The 21,029-nt window shown below is 43.2% G+C and overlaps 3 protein-coding genes across 6 annotated transcripts; all 3 read right to left on the bottom strand.

The window, feature by feature from the left end:
- Window positions 1-333: 333 nt before the first annotated feature.
- On the bottom strand, window positions 334-8,997 carry LOC6524605 (alanine aminotransferase 1). Of its 4 annotated transcripts, none has more exons than XM_002100426.3 (7): window positions 8,967-8,997; window positions 5,840-6,080; window positions 5,563-5,707; window positions 2,150-2,239; window positions 1,813-2,075; window positions 742-1,565; window positions 334-681 (listed from the first exon to the last, which is right to left on the bottom strand). In XM_002100426.3, exons 1-7 carry the CDS (start codon window positions 8,980-8,982, stop codon window positions 533-535), a joined length of 1,728 nt encoding a protein of 575 aa, XP_002100462.1. In that variant the 5' UTR covers window positions 8,983-8,997; the 3' UTR covers window positions 334-532. The 4 variants fall into 4 exon arrangements, with proteins under 4 accessions (XP_002100462.1, XP_015045771.1, XP_015045772.1 ...); XM_015190285.2 differs by lacking the exon at window positions 8,967-8,997 and adding an exon at window positions 8,713-8,823; XM_015190286.2 differs by lacking the exon at window positions 8,967-8,997 and adding an exon at window positions 8,516-8,641.
- Window positions 8,998-9,037: 40 nt separating this feature from the next.
- Window positions 9,038-11,404, bottom strand: LOC6524604 (doublesex and mab-3 related transcription factor 3, truncated). Its single transcript, XM_002100425.3, has 2 exons — window positions 10,493-11,404; window positions 9,038-9,791 (listed from the first exon to the last, which is right to left on the bottom strand). The coding sequence occupies exons 1-2, from the start codon at window positions 11,163-11,165 to the stop codon at window positions 9,442-9,444; spliced, it is 1,023 nt and encodes a 340-aa protein (XP_002100461.3). The 5' UTR covers window positions 11,166-11,404; the 3' UTR covers window positions 9,038-9,441.
- Window positions 11,405-11,541: 137 nt separating this feature from the next.
- On the bottom strand, window positions 11,542-19,835 carry LOC6524602. Its single transcript, XM_002100423.4, has 6 exons — window positions 19,638-19,835; window positions 16,181-16,432; window positions 14,774-16,116; window positions 14,570-14,714; window positions 14,143-14,496; window positions 11,542-14,071 (listed from the first exon to the last, which is right to left on the bottom strand). Exons 2-6 carry the CDS (start codon window positions 16,367-16,369, stop codon window positions 13,682-13,684), a joined length of 2,421 nt encoding a protein of 806 aa, XP_002100459.1. The 5' UTR covers window positions 16,370-16,432; window positions 19,638-19,835; the 3' UTR covers window positions 11,542-13,681.
- Between the last annotated feature and the right edge of the window lie 1,194 nt (window positions 19,836-21,029).

The raw sequence follows: 21,029 nt of genomic DNA, 5'->3' as shown, positions 1-21,029 counted from the left end.
ATAACAATTAGTAATGACTTGAACGCACACACATCATATGTTTTCGTGATCGATACGGGTTAAGCACATGCAGGGCTATATATATTTATATATATATATGTATATATAAATATGCGGATAAATATACACAATGCAAATAACTTTCGTTCAGAACAATATCAGAATTTTCAATTTTGCGCCAACCAAAAGATGGTAAACTACTTTTGGTTCTAACAAAAATTATTGTCAAATCTCCGCCAGGAGTATTCATTCAATAGTGAATCAAAGACTACATGGTTAAGTGGGTTAATTGCTAACTGGAAACGTGATCGTAGTGATAAAACCTGCGCGGGATGGGTTTACAAATCATGGGGATTTAAAAACGTGTTTTATATATTTTATATATAAAGAAGAGCATAGAATCGTTCATTCAACTATGACACAATAACAAAGAGAAAGAAAAAAAAATGATTAAGGTAATTTAGATTTTAATCCTAAGCCGGAGGATCGACACTTAACACAGGGATCGAGGACGGGGTAGTGGGAAGCAGATCTACTTGTACTTCTTCATGAACTCGGTGTGGAACACGCGGAACTTCTCCATCATCAGCTTCAGTTTGTCCGTTTGCGGGAGGATCGTGCTGCGGAAATGCCAAGTGCCTGCCTTCTGACCAAATCCACTGCCAGGAACAATGCAAATGCCTGTGGAAAATAAGCAATTAAATGAAGATCGAACCAAATGGGGCCAACCAATGAACTCACCGCTCGTCTCAAGCAGCTCAAATGCGTAGAAGACATCGGGGGCCATGCCCTTGGCCTTGGCGGCCTCGATCGCCTTGGGCGGGATCACGATCTGGGGGAAGACGTACATGGCGCCCTGCACGGGATTCACCTTGTAGCCCTCGAAGCTGTTCAGTGCCTTGTGGACGAGCTCGGCCCGTTCCTTCAGAGCGGCCAGAATGGCATCGCGCTCCTTCTTGTACAGCTCGTAGGAGGGCTCGCCCGGCTGCGGTGGATTGACCAGGGCACTCACGGCCACCTGGCCAGCGGTGGTGCTGCAGAGCGCCGCCGTTATCGATTTGGTCAGCATGGCCTTGACCTTGGGATCGAGATTGAGGACCTCCATGTAGCCACCGCGAATGCCGCACTCGCCCAGATAGCCCTTCGAGGTGGACAGGAAACTGACCATTTCGAGGCTGCGATAGGGCTCGCCCATTTCGTAGGCCACCTTCTTGAACGACCAGAACTTGGAGTTCTTGTCGTAGACATTGTCCTGGTACACCTCATCGGCCAGCACCAGCACCTTGTTATCGTGGGCGAACTTGATGATCTCCTCGATGTTCTCGCGCGTTAGCACCTGTCCGGTGGGATTGCCCGGATTGATCACGACCAGGGCACGCGGATTGCAGATCTTCTTCGCCTCGTCGAAGGAACGTTGCAGCTCCTTCCTGCCCAGACTCCAGCCGGTCTCCTCCTCCAGGTAGTAGTCCACCTTGGTCATGCCGTATTCGGAGATGGTGGCCGAGTACAGTGGGTACTGCGGAATGGGCACCATGACGCCTGGTGGCTTGCTGCCCACCTCGGAGCTGGAAAAAAAAAAACCAATGAATTAGCAAATATGCAGTAGTACATATTTCATAAACAAAGTGTTTTAAAAATACTACTGAGCAATAAACGCCTAATAATAGTTATCTATCTTGCTACCACAGAAGTTGTCAGCCCAAGAAAGTGACAATTTGGGCCATATCTCTGGTAAATCTCTGGTTTTAACTGATAACTCTCGAAAGAAGCGCCATATCATGGGCCCCATAAAGATGTTGCCCCCGGACGTACTTGATCATGGAGAGAATGCTCTTGATGCCGGGAGAGGCGCCAGCAGTGAGGTAGATGTTCTGCCAATCGGCTGCGATGCCGCCATCCCTCCTCTCGATGTACTGGGCCACCTGGCGACGCACCACCTCCAGACCGGCGGAGTCCGTGTACGAGCCCACCGACTGACCCTGGCAGCCGTCCAAAATGGCACAGGCGCGCTTCTTCACGTCCTCGGGATAGTCGGGCGAGTCCAGCAGTCGTGTCTCGAAGGTCAGCGCCATTAGCTAATAAGTTAATAGTACATTTAATTAAATTATTATCATTATCATTATCATATAATTTAGGGGGCCAAACTCACCTGTCGCAGGAAGGTCAAGGGCTGCTGACCCATCGCATGGCAATCGCCGATGTTGGCACGGATCACCTGGTCGAATGGCTTCTTGACACCCTGCAATCAAATTCAATCGGCACGGACATGGTAAATTAGCCATTTGAAATTACTCATATTGTTGCTTTCGGTGGCCAAATGAAATCGTGATTGTGGCTGGCGGATCAAATGGTCATTTAATTTGTGCCTTTCGCCATGCAAATTACCCTCAAGTGGTTCGCAAACTGAATTAGCCCAGTGCCACAATTTAATTTCTAATTCTAATTCAATCAAATATTTATCAGTTACGAGTCATTGTTGGTTTTAGCAAATAGTATTCTCTTTCAAATAGTTTACTAGACACGACTGCCAAATGAGAGACATTTAAACTAGTTTACATCAATATACAGTAGTTTATCAATGGAAACTATATTCTGTGGATAGAAAAATATACTTTTGGGCAGATGTTGGGGATTCCCCATTAACCCAATTTAAGTATAGCTACCCCTAGTAGTTACATATGTACATAGTTTCTCGCACGTATGGAGGTCACTGTAATTGACAGTGGAAACTGTCAGCAGAGCAACACACAATTTGCAGGGCACATGCAAGTTGCACTCGTTTATCCAGCGTCGTCGTCTCGGGTTCCATTTAACCACGCTCAAATGGCCAATTTACCACATAATGTCACGGAGCTGGCAGGAGATGGTATTTCTATTGGATGGTATTGTGTGTGTGTGTGTGTGTGTTTGTTTTTCCAAAGGCGAAACAATGCAAATTGCGCCATGCAAGTGGGCGTGCTGACGTCACTTGTGTGTGCGCCTGACAATGTAATAATTGGAAAATTATGGAATTCACAGCCCAACACGGATGCTAAATTATCCAGTGTTCCGAGTGCGGGATACTATAATCGCCAACTTCTCACCGTGCAAACGTGTTGGCCGCCGGCAATCGCGCCACCTTATCGAATTCAGTTAATTGCTTCTTTTTTTTTTTAATTTCAAAAATTACTGATAAAAGTGAGGGGTTGTGTTTGTATTGCTTGTGGAAATATCCATAGAAATGGGGCCTATCGCATCGCAGGGCAAACATTGCAGGTGGAAATGCTATGCCAAAGGAGGTTTATTAATACATTTATTAAAACCACAAAACCGCAGATCTAGTGTTAAAAAATCAATTGGGAAGCCATTAGATTGCTAGTTAGTTATCAGCATCGTTTGTATATGGCTACTAATTAAGTGACCTGCGCTGTTCGCACCTAAAGAATTGCCTCAGATTCTCCCGTTTAAATATTCTTACTATTTCCACACCCCTTCATCACAGCTCGCACTTGAATTCGCTGTAAACAAACTTTTTGTGCTAAGTGGCAATATAATTGATAACCATATAGTCGTATAATCATATAGGCCCTGTATAGAAGGCGTTGGCAACACAGACTTTATCGCTAGTACGAATCGGAAGACTAATAGTACGTTGGCGAATGTTAATGTCAAAAGGAAGTCAAAATAAACAGAGGGAAAATGGGTATGATATGGAATTAGGAATGATTAGGACATGGTTAATACTATATCAACTGAATTAGGCATTTCTCATAGTGCAACAAATTTCAGATAAATTTCAGATAAATTTCAGTGATAAGAATGCCTGCGGCTGACAGGCGATGAGTTCCTTTTGGATTGCTGCCAAATCCGTATGGTGAATCTGTGCGCAAGTGAAGGAATTTGATAAAACGCAGAATGAGCAGCACATCAGATTCAGTCGTGCGGATAAGGAAATCAATCGCAGCGGGAAAACTGAGGAGGGAAAATCAAATGGCTGGCTGTCAGCGGCATTAAAACGCGCACACAGAATGTGAAAAGTCAGCGGGGCCCACAATGGACTTAACTATATACTTATATACATATATACATATATATTCTCACATATTGTAAACATATAGTATCGTTGCGGGTCAGAAAAGTTCGAAGAGAATTGTGCTGAGTGTGTACAACACATATTTTCCCACAGCTCATGCGCATGTTCGTTCTTTGTTATGATTTTTCACTTTCCCAGTGATAAGAAAAAAGGTCCACGGAAACAGAATCCAACCCACGCACGCCCACAATTTGCGCGCTTATGTAAGCCAAGTTGAAGGTCGTTCAGTGAACCCGATACGCGTAGGTCGCTCTTCATCAACTAAGAAGATACCAGAAGCACCATTTCGAATAATTACAAAACATTAAATGGCAATTAAGAGCATGACTCGTTGTGGAAAACATCGGAGTAACTTCTCAGTTTTTAAGACGAGCAAAGAAAAGAAAACCGGGTAAGCGGCATTTGGCGAACTCGCCAGGGCAAAATCATGCACATGCCACATTCCAAGCCGCCGAGCAGTACTTAAATTAATTAGTTTATTGCCTTGTTTGCTCTGGCCCCAAAAAAGTGTAATTTCCTCCCAAACTCAAAGTTCACCTATAAAGAAACATATTCCGCTTTAGATAAGTTTCGATATTTTTTTATTAGCCGCCTGATTACAATTCCAGGTCTTATCTGAACTTTTGGATTACTTCTGATAGCTTTATTGTTCCCTAAATTCTTGGGCATAAGCTCTATTTTTGGCACATTTAATTGGTCTAGTACAAGTGTTTTAAACACTACTTAAAATTCTTGTTTTGCTCAAAATAGATATAAAACATATGGCATTTTACTTTGCCGTCTGTTTTCATAAGCTTTTTATGTTTGTGAAAAAACAAATAGGTTTGGGAACTGGTTTTTTTTTGCTTTGCAAAAATGTGTTTTTTCAAAACAAACCCTTATCGCATAAAACCTGTGAATCAACAAAAAGCTACATTTGCATGATTTTAAGTATAAAGTGTCTTACATTCTTGTTTTTTGCCAAACTAATTTGATTACTGCCCCAACCTGCAACTCTTTGGCATGTTTTTAGCACACTCCTAGTTTTCTAGTTTTTCCCAACTTTATGACTTCATTTTGTGGGCGTATTTTCCAACAGGTGTCCTTGAAAAAGGGTAATTTCGATTGCCAAACGAAGATGAATGATTCAGCGGTGCGTTCCCGCCCATTCAAGCGTGAATGAAAATATAAAAGGGCGGCAAAAAACAAACACAGACGCAGCTCACACTTGATACATATATACGTTCACATACATACGTACACGTGTATGTACGTTACTCACTTATGTATGTACAAACGTACATGTGCATAGAGATATAGCGTGCTTAGACATTAAAATGCGGGCTTTGAATTGCCATCAAATTGGGTGAATCGAAGGGGGACGGGGGTGAGTTTAGCAGAACGCTATTTAATGGCGTCGCATTTGGCGCTCTGTTTTTGCCATTACTTGTGGATCAATTCCCCCCCCCCCCCTCCGTAATTAAGAACAACAACAACACTAGCACACTTACCTTTTCCAGTTCCTTTTCGATTTCACCGGCACGAATCACCAGAGGACCGCGAACCGCATATTCCATGGCAATGAAGTTGGGATTTATGTTATCCAGTGTGAGCGCTTTCGACGACGACGGCATTTTGTGGCTGGTTGAGAAGGAACTGAGAAACAAACAAAAAAAAACGGCGTTGATATTCACTTGGCAATCGGGTAAACACTGAATATTAATATTAATGTTTTTTGTTTTTTTGTTCGTTTTTAATAACGTTCTTTTTTCAGCGAACGAAACTAACCGGCGGACGTCTAACGGTTGAATGAAATCGCCGCTTGTGCCGTGGCGCTGCGACGTCGCTGCCACTGCCGCCGTTGACGCTGCTGTTGATTTCGCCGCACGTCGGTTGGCATTGTTGCTGTTGTTGTGCAGGAACGATTTCCAGCGGCGAATAACGTACTGTTGCTGCTGGCGCTGCTGCTGCTGCAAAGCGGCAGAAACTGTGGCAGCAGCAGGCTTAATTAGCATTCGACTCATTATTTCTGCAACGAAAAGGTAGCCAGTTAATAATTACACAAAACGAAAGACACACCACGCTTAAATGCCAAATAATTAGCACCACAAAAAACAGCGAAATGGAAGAAGCAGAGAAATGAAGGGTGTGTGCGTGTATAAGAGTCCGGCTCACAATTATAAGAGCGGCGAATTGAAAGACACAGCTGTTATCACTGCACCGAAAGAAATGAGTTTCGATTTAAAGCAGTGCTCAATTTACTATTCTACTTATCTAGTTCGATTTTTTCCTCTGTGTATCTGTATCTTATCAAAAACAAGGCGTGGTATTATTGACAAGTTTAGTGCTTATCAATGGCATTGCTTGTGGTTCGATACTTAATTTATTGCCTTTCTGTTGCAAAGTAAATATTTACGATCGCTGCAAACTTTTCATTTAAATTTGCCGCTCTGTGCATTTAGCCTGGACTCAAACCCCGATGCACTCGTCGCAAGGCGCGCATTTCAAAACTGCAACTATGCATTTCTTATCTGAGTTTCCGATACTGCAAAATATACTCAAAAATATATTTAATTATATGGGGCTTATATTTATATACATTTATTGAAAATATAAAAACGGTTACCAGCTGTGTGTGCTATCATTGAATAAAATGGGTGCCATAAAGCCTAATCTCAAGAACATTTATGGCTTTACCATTCAGCACAAGAAGAAATTTTAATTAAAAATGGAAACGCCTAAATTCAACTTGTGTGTGCTATATGCTATATATGTATGTATTTGACTATATTTCTTATCTTGGTGGAACTTTTTTTTTTAGAGGCAGTTAACGGATTTTGGGGCCATTTACTCAGGCATTATGTATGTGATTTAATAGCTCTATTTCTCCATAAAATCCAGTGGCTTGCCATCCATTGGCAGTGGTCACTATCAGTTGAGCGTACTTTTGACTTTGAGCTAATTCCGTGGAGCTTATCAGTGACGTCCCATTCCCAGCTTACGAATCCCATTCCCCATCTTTCAATTGAATATATGTTTCTGATTTCTGCACTTTGAAACGGCAATTGAGTAATGCAAAAAAATTAGAAAACGAACAAAGAAATTTTTAAGAAACATGACAATGACCAGAAATCGGCATTACCTCCAACATCATATACTTTTCGCACTCAAATCAGCGTCAATCAGCCGCAGATTGTTTGCTTTCTTTTTAGCGACAGCGAATTTTTAGAAATTCAAAATGTGCTATAAAAATATACAAATGTATACGCACATATCTTTGGAATATATATGTATATATATATATATATATATTGGTTATTGGCCAAACTCGTTGGGAATAATTTTGTGGTTCGACTTGGCGATTCTTTGAAAACCGGTTTTAATGGGATATATGTATATATAGAGAGAATTTGGGATCTAGCGAGGTAAATAAACATCAAAACAGTGATCTCTACTTAAATTAGAAATATCGTTTTAGAACCCATATCTATAGAGATAAGTAAAACATATTGTACGATTTAATAGAATTTTTATAGGCTAATCATTTGTATTTTGGTATCTATATCGCAAAAGCTTAGAAACATCTTTACTTTATTTACTTTACTTTACTTTTTTCACATGATAACTTTACAAATTAAAACCTTTATTTTTAGAGACACAACTTTTGGGAGTCACTGTTTATCTGCGATATTTTGTTTGTGATTTGTTTTGACAACAAAACTGCCTTATGCAACGAGCTGTTTAATAATTCTGGGACTGGGTGCACTTTGCTCCATGGTTAGACCAGCCCCCCGCTCCCCCCCCCCCCCCCCCCACCAGCTATCATCCCCCGCAAAGGGGGATTATCAGACGTATCCCAACTGGATAAGATAGTAACGATAAGGAATCCAATTAGAACACGGCCATTCGGATTCACATTAATCATGACTTTTGCCAACCGCCAGCAAATTGTATTGTAACTCGATTGACACGTAGAAAACGCAACGAAACAGCAAAAAAACAACAAAAAAAACAGAAATAATGGATAAAGGGGGTGTTTTGATGTGCTAATTGGGTTGCTAAACAGCTGTTAACGCCGCACAAATTGAGCACCAAAAACAACAAAACAGCGCGGCACGCAATTCAATTAGGGAAACACGCAAAACGATAAACAAAATCAGAGTACTACTTTGTATTAGATTTTCTTTTTTTTTTTTTGGGCGCACAAATCACTTTCACTGTCACTTCCTCGCTGCTCCCAATTAGAATTTCTCGGCCACGGTGTTTATATATATACATATATATATGTATGTAGATAGTTCAAGAGCAAAAAATCGATTTTTCGCTGCACTTTTTAATCGTTTCACCTTGATGGGCGCAAGTGGGCGTGGCGATTATCTAACGGCGTTTGTTGTGATCCCAAGAAACTTGCATAAACTTATTAATAAACCTTTCATACGCGATATCTGTCTGTATATAATATACCTAATAAAAACGTGTGTTCTCGTGTGTGTGCTCGAGTGTGTGTGTGTGTGTGTGTATGGAGGAAAGTGTGCGGCGTGCGAGTTCCAATCAGGAACGTATTAGAAATTCAAAGCTCTTTGGCCGCTAGACGCAATTGGGGAACTGACATAAAACTGAAACCGAACCGAAATGGAAAATGAAGTGCTGGCAGTATTTACCGACTATATGTTTTGCTTGCGGGCCAAAAGTCACGATGAAGCGGGCAGCGATTAAGTTTTAAAAATATCCCGTCTGCAGCCCTGGCAGCTAAACTTTCGATAGACGGCGATAGATCGATAGACCAGCGATTGTACCAACACCGAAAAGCTCAGAACATCGAAAGTTACGAAAATGGTTCAAAAATAGATCTTTTTAAATGGAAATTAATTATTAATCAAATAATAACGGCGTTAACTTATCATTTGCAACTCACCTCTATTCTTTAACATATTTTCTATGGTTATTCGTGTAAAACTTTAAATTTACTTAAACAATTCAGCTGTCTTTGTACGCATCTTCATATATTAGAGGATTTGAATGTTATAGAGTGTTCCATCGAATTAATTTTGTTTCAGTCCCGACTTTGTAGACTCAATTCTATACAGGCTCGGATATTTATAAAGAAACTATGTCATACATTTTAACCGTGGTCTACTAAGATTTAACCTATGTTCATATGTTTATGGGATTCTTTTTAATCTTGATAGGAAAAGTTCTAGAATTAAGAAAGTTTTTTTTTATATTCAATACTTTTTTTTAGTTTTTCTTATATTCAATACTTTTTCGCTTGTTTTATTTCACTCGAAACTTATTGCTATTCAAAAAAAGGGTTTTTTCCTAATTCTAGATTTATGTACAGAGTGTATTTGGAAAAAAACTAAGGGTAATGAAACCCTGAGAACCCACGGCTACGTGCTGATGCCCATGATGGACTCAATGGAGAAGCTCAGCTTGGGCTTCTTTCCAGTGGCGGAGGAGGAGACGGAGGAGGAGGCGGTGACCGCGGGCGTGGTCATTGCTGGATTTGTGGGCGGTATCGTTAGCGGTATCGTCGGCGGCAACGATGGGTAAATGTGCTGCTCCTGGTGAAGAACGGGGGCGCAGGCGGCGGCGGCGGCGGCAACGGTGGCAAAGTACAAAGCGTTCCCGCCCAGCGTCGCCTCCATGACGTGGTTCAGTTCCGGATCGGCGAACGCCCGCCGTTTGCGCATGCGCTCCATCAATGGCGAGCTGAACGTGGGAAATCGCTGTTTGTACTCTGTAAAGGATCGGTAGAAATGGACGAAATTAGTGAGGTTGACGGGGGGCGTTATCACTACAAATTGCCGCGATTCGTTATGAGTATGGGTATTCTCGATTGAAGCAATTTGTTATTGGGTAATCCGAGACACGCGTCTCTGGGCCAGACAGCCAGACAGCCTGGCACCGTGTTTGTTTCCACATCGAGGATCGTTTCGGGATCTCCACTTATTCAGAAACCAGATGGAAAACCCAAAGAAGTCAATTGCTGTTGCCACATTTGCCACTTTCGTTCGTTCTTGTCGAATTGGGTTTTTCCGTTTTTGGTCGCGTCTCAGTTTACCGAATGTGACTCCCTCAAGTGATTGGAAAATGTGCGTACACTGGCACTGCGCACACATTTCGAGGCATACGATCCGATTTCAATTGTTTTTCGTCAGTCGTATAATTGCTGTTGTTATTGTTGGGCATCAGTCATTTCCTGTCCACATCCACGTCCATGGACAGTGGAAAAGGGATGGGAATACGGGTTACGGGAGACAGAAGATAGCAGACAGGAGACAGGAGAGGATCTCCGATTACGAACACCGCCAGACAGTCTGGCACCGTATGGAAAGTATGGGCAAGCTGGGTACACGTCGTCCACTTGACGACGTCCATGTCCACTCACTACCAAATTGGAAAGTCGGACTTATAGATATGTATAGATAGTCTACTAACCTTCCATGGCAGCGGTGATGTGGAGCGTGGACTGCTGCAGGCTGCGTAGTCGCTGCTTGTAGATCCTCTTCTGGGCCAGCAGAGCCTGGCGGGTGGCGGATGAGGATGAGGTGCTAGCGCAAGATGGTGGATGCGGATGTGGTTGGGGATGGCTATGTGCCGGCGGTGGTGAGGTGGAGGCCAGCGAATCCTCGCCCTCGCTGCTGGAGCTATTGGCGCTGGCCGGCGGTATGAGCGTTGATTTTGTCGCCGATGTGGTGGTGGTGGTGGCCTCCAGGGCCTCCATCGTTTGCTGGCGTCGCAGGGCCACCTGGGCGGCCATAACACGCTGGCGATCGACGACCAGTTGGCAATTGGGGCAACAGCATTCGCGCCAGCGGCACAAACGCTTGTGACCTTTGACACAGGAGATGACGCCGTGATTGCGACACCTGGCACACTTGGGCGTACGCAGGAGACGTCGTTCCCGCTGCTGGCAAATCCTAACACTCGCGTCCTTGCTCATCCTCACTTGCTGATCGACTAAAAGGATGCGGACCGGGGCGCGAACATTTAAGCACTGCCAACCGCAGCTACTTGTCGCCGTCAGACTGTCTGGCAGCGTCAAGTGGTTTCCGTCCTCGTCGTCGTGTCCCAGGGGATCCGAAACCGGGCATCCATAGCAGCCGAGCATCCAAGCATCCGAGGAACCGAGGGATCGGGATCGGGATCGGCATCGGCAGCGGTCGCTTGCCTGCCATTGGCTGCTAATCGCTGGCTCTAAATTTAGAAGATCCAATGGCCGCCCAGATGTCTCGCATCAGCAGCCGAAAGATACATTCTGCTACAGTAGGAACTCTTTGAGAGCGACATTTTAAATCTTACTAATATATATAAAATATATACATAATAATATATATATATAGACGCACCTTAAACGTGTTGAACAGTAAAAGTGAGCAAGAATCGTTGATGGTTCGCCTTGGGCACGTTCCACTGTACCTTTCCCATCCGCACATCTTTGTTTGGACTCCGTATTTCGTCAATGTGCATATGGATTTCTGGCTGTCTTCCGTTAATATCTTTATTCGTTTATTTGACTCAATTTCGGTTTACTTGTATAACAATTTGTAGCATTCATTATCTTATATAGCACGTACATATATAGATATACATATGTGTACATATATATGTATATATTTCAGTATAAATACAAATTCAACACGAGTTTAGCTTTATCATTTCATTAGCTAATAGTACGTAAAAAAAAGAAAAAAAATTCTCTGCGATTTATATATACTAGAGGGGGAGGGGAAAGGGAAAGGACTTTCCACTTAATGCCTTTTAAATGCCTTCTTTATATATGTTTGTGTAAATATATATATATGTATGTATGTATATATTTGTGGTACAGCGCGTTTCACAAGTAACATTTCTAAAAATCTCGGCACAAATGATGGCCAAACCTTTTGGCGATTGTCAAATAATTTCAAATTCAGCCGACTTTTAATTAGGATATGTAATCGAATCCACCACCAAAGGTGTCAAAATGGGAAATCGCGTTCTTTGAACCGAAATAAAATACATTCTACTATCTCACTCCATATACATAATTGTGAAACGCACTGTCCCTCTGCATATAGCATGTATTCATGTATGTATTGTATGTATGTATGTATATCCATTTAGTAAGTGTGATTTAAAAAACGTTACCGAGTTCTATTATTTTGAGGAGTACATTGATTAAAGCTTGAGCTAGAAATGTGCCAGGTTTTTTTTGGTCAAAATACAGGTGCCACTAGGAAAGTACTGCCAAGGACTAATCGTGATTTCGAGTGCGTTCTATTACGATCTATATTTATAAGGTTTGAGCGGACAATCTGTTAATATCTGGTTAATGGTTGAATTTTTCGGGCCAACGGCAAACTTTGACAAATGTTTAATAATTATAATTATGTACGAGTACTTGGGTTTTACATGGGAATCATATGGTAAATGCTTGCAAAGTTATTGTCCTTTACTGTATACAAAACTCGCTCTAAATGGAAATCTATATGTGTCCGTATTAACGGTGTGTATATATTTATATATATAATTCTGTTTAAAAAAGTTTTGATCCTTGAACCAACTAAATCTAATTACAAAACACGCGGCCCTACAAAAATTTGAACGAATTAAAAACACAAATCACAAATGTGTACAAACATTACATATAGCACATACATATATCATCAATAATAATATTATATAGATCGCCTATGGATCGTAAATACTTTGATTTTCTGCGGTTACGATTCTTCGCTCTTCACAAAGACAAAGACGCACTCTGAATACACTTCATTCGCTATTATATCATATCACAATGCTTAAAGGGCTCACCGCTTCTCGATTCGCGATTCTCAGTTTCGAGTTTTGATTTCGTTTGGGCTTCAAATTCAACAACGATCTATCCACAGAGTTCGAACATATAACAGGCACACTGCCATACAGCGCGCGAAATAATTGTATTTCCACCTATCAGTTTCCATTGGGTGCGTTAAAGTGGGAAATCTGAGCTGCCAAGTGGCAGATGATTCCCATCTTTGTCGAATGGGAAAATAATATGAGCACTGAAATGTAGCCAAGTAAGATAAACAGTTCATTTTTGTTACTTACTCCTACCAATCTTTAGGTTTCTGTTATATTAAGTACAATACAATTATTTCGCGCGCTGTATGCGCTAAATTGCAACAAGTGTGTGACTCTTTTGCTTTTGTTCGATCGATATAATATAATATAGCACTCGGTTCACTAAAGATCGGTTCATAACAATAGTGCGCTGAAATTGGGTTATTTAAGTTACTAGTTAACAGGATCGTTTGTCCTTTGGTGCGGGTTTTTAGTTTTTAGTTTTTAGATTTTAGATTTTAGATTTTAAATTACATGGCTGCAGATTGATAATACTTCTGGTTGTGTGTGTGTGTGTGTGTGTGTGTCTTGGTAAGCAGTAGAAAAGTAAGAAAGTCTCTTGGCTAGAGTGTGGTAAATGCAATTTTCCACAAGGTTCTACTCTCTGTTTCTCTCTCTCTAAAGTTTTTCCAGCAACCGAAGGGGGCGTTGTATGCAGCGCCAGTGAGGCGGAAAATTTCGCCGTTGATGTGAGCCGCCGTTGGTGTGAGTCGCCAGTACCACTAGTACCACTAGTACCGCCCTGTGATCTCCGCGAGACTCCTAGACGATGCTGTTCCGCTTGGCGGTGGAGCGTTGCAGGGTGTTTTGCATGGCGGCCACCACCGCCTCGGCGCCGCCCGTGAATATCGGCTGATTGACCGCCCGCCGCAGGACATGCCACATGGCCACCGGTTTCCTCAGCGACGACAGCATCTGGTGCCAGTGGCGCAAGCCCTTGCCCACCGCACAGCTGCCGGCGACGATGTGTCCCAATGGTGTGACACCGCCACTGGTGGTCACACCGAACACGGTCACACGCAGCTGGGTGGTGGTCAGACTGGGTGGCGGCACACTGAAGATCATCGATTCGTTGAAGATCGGACTGCGATCCTTGCGCTTCAGCGAGGTGCGCTTCTTCAGCACCTTGCGATCCTTGTCCATCAGATAGACCTAATGATTAGAATATTCAATAAATGAAAGGTTAATGCTTAACCCTAATATAGAGAATCCTAAGAACTCACCTTGACGAAGACGCTGTGCACCGTGTCCGCGGTTTCCGGCGCCGGCTGCTCGCCGTCCAGCTTGAGATTCCGTGCCTTGACCACCACAATGGTCAGTCGCTCCGCCGTGGGCAGATAGCTGAGGGAGAACATCAGCTCGCCCCAGCGGGCGTTGCATTTGCGCGAATCGGAGAGCGGTATCCATGTGGTGATGGGGCGTGGCATCTCCCCAATTTCCATCTCCGCCTCCCCAATGAGCGTGTGGGCGGGGCCGTTGTGATAGAGATGAAACCAGAGCGAATGACGCGCCTGTCGCTTGTGCAGCCAGAAATCGAAGCTTTCGTTGTAGTTGGGCGTCACTGCTCCCCTGACCACCTGGAATGGTTAATGACAAATGAATCGTTTAATTACTTTATTTATGTATATAAATATAGTATATATATAGTACCTTGGTTTGCATAGCGCCCGGATGATCGGGCACCAAGTAGATGCGCACAAAGGTGTCGAGCGACTCGACGCTGAATGGACAGATGAGTCCCTTGGCCTCCAGGACACTGACAGTCAGTTCCATGCCCTCGTTGCTAATGCTCATCCTGTGAAAGGAATATATGATTATCATATAATTAGAGATACTTTCGGTAACTAAACTTACTGATCGTAGTTAAGGCCAACGCATAGATAGCCGGTTATCTGCGTGTAGGGCTGATCCAATTGATCCAGGAATAGAGTGGAATCCGAAGTTACCGAATCGCAGGAGATGGCCCTCTCCAGATTGATGCCATCCATGGAGCCAGGTATCGAACCCGCATGCGATGCATCCAGCGACACCTGCGAGCTATTCCTTCTGCCCAAACCCAAACCCATGCCCATGCCCAGACTCAATGTGGAGTCCTGTCGCAAGAGGGAGCGTCCAAAGGACCAAGTGCCATTGCCATTGCCATTCACATGACCTGATCCCGATCCTGGTGCTGCTACCGTACCATTGCCATTGGCCATCGGAGCATTGACGCCCAACTTTCGAAAGAGATAATCCTCGGAGATGGTCTTCTGCAGCAGATGCGGACCCTTGACGCGCTGCGAGATGCCCGTGAATGGATTCGTTGTGTTGTGGAGCTTCAGCAGTCTGCTGGACAGGCTTTGGCTTTGGCTTTGGCTCTCCACGAAGGGATTGCCATTGTGACTGATGCTGATGGGTGGCGCATCCGCAGCAGCAGGCGCAGTTGGAGCAGTTATGGGTGTACTTTCACTTGCAGAAATGTGGTTACTTTCCAGAGAAGCCACAGTGGTGGAAATGGGATTACTGGGCAGCTGCTCGGTGGACTCGCACAGGAAGGGATTGGTGCTGGAGTTGCGACGCTTCAAGGCAGGCGCTTTCCGCTCACCCGCCCTCCCCTCCGTCGGGGTCACCACGCCGTTGACCACGTGCTGCTCCGGCTGGCCACCGCCGCCATTGATGGCCGGCTGCAGGGACACCTGCCGCTTGGCAATGGGCCTGGGAATCGCCGTGCCCGACAGGTTCACCGACGTCGAGGTGGTGAGTCGTGGCGGCGGTGGTGCCTCCAGTGGCTGCGGCAGCACACCAACTCCAGCAGATGCACCATTTTGGCGCAGGCAGGAGCCACGCTCCTGATCGTTGGTGGTCAGCAGCTCGCTGGGCGTGGTGACCTCGTTGACCTGGCTCAAGGAGAAGGTAACCGTTTTGCCGGCTGCTGCGGCGCTATTCGGCGATGGTGCTGGTCGATCGGGCGGTGGTGGTATCTTGATGCCCGAACGCGGCAGATGCCACATGGCTGTGGTGGCCTGGAGGGCACTGGATGAGCCGGTTATCGATACCGCACCGCCGCCGTTCATCAGGAAGAGGTGCGTCTGGTGCGACTGATGCGACTGTTGCGACTGTTGCGACTGCTGGGAGCGATTGTAGTCCTCCTTGTCGATGGTGTCGAAGCGCTTGAAGCTGCCGCTGGTGCTCAGCAGGAACTCGGAGCCAGATTGTATCTGTGATTAAGTAAGCATATATAATTCTTGAGATATATAATAGAAAAATTCGCAGGATACTTACACTGGCCATATAGCCATTGGCATGGAAGAGCTTCTGCTTGTGGTTGGACAGGCCGATCTTTTCCTCCTTGCTGGATCGCATACGCATCCAGTTGGCGGCCCTCGGACCCAGACAGTGGCAGGCGAACAGGATGCCCAGGATCAGAACTGCCAGGAGCAGTAGCGCCAAGGAAATGGTGAAGCTCATCATATCCGTACGTGTGCCATTCGCTTACCACTTCTACCAATCGCAATGCATATCCTCGTTCCTCTCCTGATGGAATATAATATCAAAAACTTTAATCAGCTTTTAGTTGGATTTCCTCGTTTTCAACGGGCTAAGAATGACTCATCTATGCGCAGTTTTTGCTCGTCTAAAAACGAAAATAAAACCCAAATGTTTTCATCGGAAACTGATGACAATGGGGGATAATAGGTGGAGGGGGTTTGGTATTCTAGAGATTTGATCAAAAAAAAAAAAGAAACACTTTCATCTCGCATCGCTTTACACTCAGCAATTTGCCTCATCATTGCGATGTGGGGGCGTGTATGTGGGGCTTTCTTTTGGGGGGGCGGGGCAGTTGGAGGGGGGCTTTCTTTCGGCGGGGACAGGTGCTCGTTCTCGTTCTCAATCACAAACTTTGACAGTTTCTCAATTGAATTTGTAACCGAAGACGCAGCATTGCCACTTCAAAGCGGCGGCAACCAGAAGGGCTGACATGGCATACAAGTGTTCATCAAGGATGAGGATGAAGAGGTGGATGGTGGATGGTGGATGGTGTCCACCATTGACATGGATCATTCCGTTGACAGACCGCCGAATCTCTTTATCACCCACGTTATCATCCGGTCTGGGCTGACGTCGTCAGGCATTCAACGAGCTTAGGTAACTTGCTTATGACGGATTACAGTCAAACCTCGTCAAGGTGAACAAAGAGGTGGCACACAACGAAGTGCACTATAAACTTTCACTTCCCTCTTTCTGATTTACATCAATTTGCCATAACAATTCACCTTTTATAGAGCAATTGTGTAATTTTCTTAGTTGAAATGCCAGGTGAGCTAAAATGCCAACATTTTGTCCATTTTGTATTGGAAATATTGGTCCAAACATGGAGTGTATTACCTCGTTAAGCTCGTAATTACATTCCCAATCGATTTGCATTCAAATCTGGAGATGTTAATTTTTTGGCAATTTTTGCAAATTTTGATGATGGTACCCCTAAAAAAAATGCAAAAATTGGCCAAAAAAATTATTTCTCTAAATCCGTCAAAAAGTGATTGGGATGGTAATTAGCTGTTAAAAAATGTTATCCTTTCACCTATATGACAATTTTCAGCCAAGTTATGATTAAAATCCTCATAGTAAATACAGCTTTTTTGCGAAAAGTCGTTTTTCCGAATTTTTGTCATTAAATAATCAGTTTTTTTGTCACAACTTTAAAAATAATTGTCTGAATATGGAATGTTATACCTCGTTGAGTTCGTAATTAAATTTCCAATCGAACTGTGTTTTCAAAAAATTCTATGTCTTTAAAATTTTTTGCAAATTTTGATGATGGTACCCCTTACAAAAAAAGCGAAAAAATGGCCAAAAATTATTTTAACACAGTCGGTCAAAAAGTGATTTGGTTGGTTAGTATTGGTAATTAGGAGTACAAAACTGTAATTCATTTTGATTTCTGACCATTTTCAGCCAAGTTATACAGAAAATACCAATCGTAAATATGGAAATTTTGGCGAAAATCATTTTTCTGTTTTTTTGCGTAAATAATTATTAGTATTTTGATCATAATATTCGAAATATTGGTCCAAATATGGAATGTTATACCTCGTTGAGTGCGTAATTAAATTTCCAATCAAACTGTGTTAAAAAAAAAAATTCTTTTATTTTCACATTTTTTGCAATTTTTGATGATGTTCCCCTTATAAAAAATGCTAAGATGGGTCAAAAATTTAATTTTCCCAAATCCGTCACAAAAGTGATGCGAATAGTTAGCATTAGTAATCAGCTGCTCAACACAGTTAATTTCTTATCTATGTGACCTTTTTACATGATTAATTGTTGTATTGCAGTATTCAGTATTAGTAATAACCTATACAAAACAAATCGCATATTGCCATCTATTAAAATGGTCCCTAAAAATGGAGCAATCAATGTGCAAATAAAATACACACTTCTACTTTTACTGGTTAACCGTAAATTGAATGTAGGGAAGCTGCACTGTATCCTAGCAAAGCTAATAAATGGAAGTGTTTGCTAAGCCTGGCTATTTATTTTCTCTACTCTCGGTACATATTAATTTGCTCGGAGGTGCATCGTATCCAGTTCATTGAGCTGGGAGTAAAATCGGTTTAATTATACATGTGCCTCGGGTAAAAGAGCATTACATTAATGTATCAACGCATAGGGTCGCCTATAGGATACCGTGCAATACGAGAAAGTAGTAATTATTACCAATAGCAGGTTGCTTAATGTCATTTACAAGGTTAGTTAACATTTCTAGCCATATAAAAAACAATGAATTTGTATGAAATATTTGTATGAAATAATAATTAAATGAAATAAGATAAAATGTACAAATTAAAGCAACTTTAACAGGGCTTTCGGTGCTCCATTTATCAACGGTATTTTGTGTGCAAAAAGTTAACAAAATAAGAGAATGTACAAAATCGGTTTTATAATCCCCATAAACCAATGCCCGCAGAGGCAGTAAAAAGAGCATTTTATTCCGTGAAACTGTGGGTAATTTCACTCGTAATTGGCCATTAAAATTTGGCTAGTGTAGCAGGGCCAAGTTGGTCGCACAACGTTGTGGCTTAGGAGAACTTTTAGCCGGGCCAAGAGCTATAAGGCAGCAGCCAGCAGTCAGCTGAAGTGCCACTTTTCATTAACCTACTAGGAGGTCATTCCACTGGCTTTGCTCTGTCTTTTGTTGCTGCAGGTGCACACATACTAACACACGCAGGCTCTTCCGATATCTGATATATATACTATATATACTATATGTACTATATACAATAGTTGGTGTTTGGGCCCGAAAGTGTCGCCCCGAATTAGCCAGAGATGACCTCTTTTGGGCCATCAGAAATGGGACAGGCTGCGAAGTGAACGCCAGTCACGTTCGGCGAGTGACAACTGTAGCCCTTAGCCCATTTTCCATTTCCAGCGAAAACAAAGAGCAGAATTCAAAAAAAACCAAACGCACCGAAACTTTTCACTGTGAAATGGAGAGTGAAAAGCAGGCGAAAGTCAAAGTAATCAGAAGTGGGAAAGAGGGAAGAGGGAAGAGGAAAGTGGGAAGTGGGAAGAGACAGGAGAGATGGAGGCCCAAGATAAAAGGCCAAAAATCTAGAGCAACGCACACACAGACACACCGAAACGCAGCTCATTTGGATTTTCCTGCAATTTTCCCACTCGCACTCGCACTTTCACCAAACAAAACAAAACAGAAAAAAAATACGTAGCAATTTCTTACCTTTATTGATGCACGCTAATCATTTGGCTACGATTAAGTGGTAAATATTTTATCACACTGATTTACTGATTTAACAGCACAAATAATAACAAGTAGTGGCGCAGCGGGAGGAGGAAGAGCGGGAAGCGGAAGTGCGGGCGGAAAATTCGCACATTTTCGTAGACCGTTCGGTGCCAAAACTCGCGGCCAACTGGGGGAAAGCTGGCCAACTTTGGCCAACAGCAACAACTTTGCTCCACTTTCGCATGGCAATGCGTTTTCCCAGCTTTAAGTTTTCCCAATTTGAAAACAAACCAAGCTTCGTCCTATTTCATGAACTTTGCGGCAGTGAAAAGCCAGCTTTTGGCCAAGGAGCTTCGCCATAAAGGATAATTATAGAGGTGAAAAGCCAGCTTTTGGGCCATAAGGGATAATTATAGAGGTGAAGAGCCAGCTTTGGGATAAGCTCCGCCATAAAAGAAAATTATAGCAGGGAAAATTATAGCAGTGAAAAGCCAGCTTTTGGGACAAGCTTCGCTATAAAGGATACTTATAGCAAATGCTGTGGCAAATGAATGTATGGCAGTGCAAAATACACAACATTTAAATTGCACAGCGAGAAATGCAACAAACCTTGCTATAAAAATAAATAAAAGTGCCATAAACGGATGATGAGAAATAGTTATGGCGTGCTTTTTATGGTTAAATTGGCTGCTATTTAAACTTTGTATTTAAAAAAATATAATTTCTTAAAAGAGAGTATAATTTGTAGTGCAATACGCGGCAATGGAATTACTTTAGTTGAAAAGCATAAAATTAAACCTTCTTCCTGTTACATACTTCTCAACGAATCTAGTATACCCTTCTATTCTACGAGTAACGGGTGTATAAAAAGTAGTAATATGTTGTGGACGATAGTTTCCAGTTGCCTCGTGTCACGACTTCCACCACGTCGCATATCTGTCCTACGAAGGGACGGAAATCGGCTTGGAAGTCGTATGACACTTAGCCTCACCGTTATACGCTCGCTCACCCGTTATACTCGGCAGTGCCGTTGTACAGCATCCCCAACTTCCGTTAACAGCGGCACTTCGGCTACTTTCCCCAAGTGTTAGCTCCCCACCTCCCCTCGCTGTTGGCCATGTTGCTGCGTGCTGTGGAACGCAAGCTGTATAACAGTTTGACCTTACTCAATGTTACTGCACTCGCGTAGCCTGGAATTTTAACATTTGCCGAAAACGAAAACGACAACGAATCCGTATCCGTATCCGAATCCGAAACGCTTTAAGCGGATTAAGAAAACTAAAAGAATGATAGGTGCTGCTAGGACTTCCCCCTTCTCTTTTTTTTCGGTGGGGTAGGGCATGGTAAAAGGGGCGGGGGGCAGGGGGGGAGGGGTTGGGGTCTTAAAAC

Source organism: Drosophila yakuba, chromosome X, assembly GCF_016746365.2.
Source record: "Drosophila yakuba strain Tai18E2 chromosome X, Prin_Dyak_Tai18E2_2.1, whole genome shotgun sequence".
Classification (NCBI taxonomy): Eukaryota; Metazoa; Arthropoda; class Insecta; order Diptera; family Drosophilidae; genus Drosophila; species Drosophila yakuba.
The sequence above is the reverse complement of the archived record's forward strand: the minus strand, read 5'-3'. Positions and strand labels throughout refer to the sequence as shown.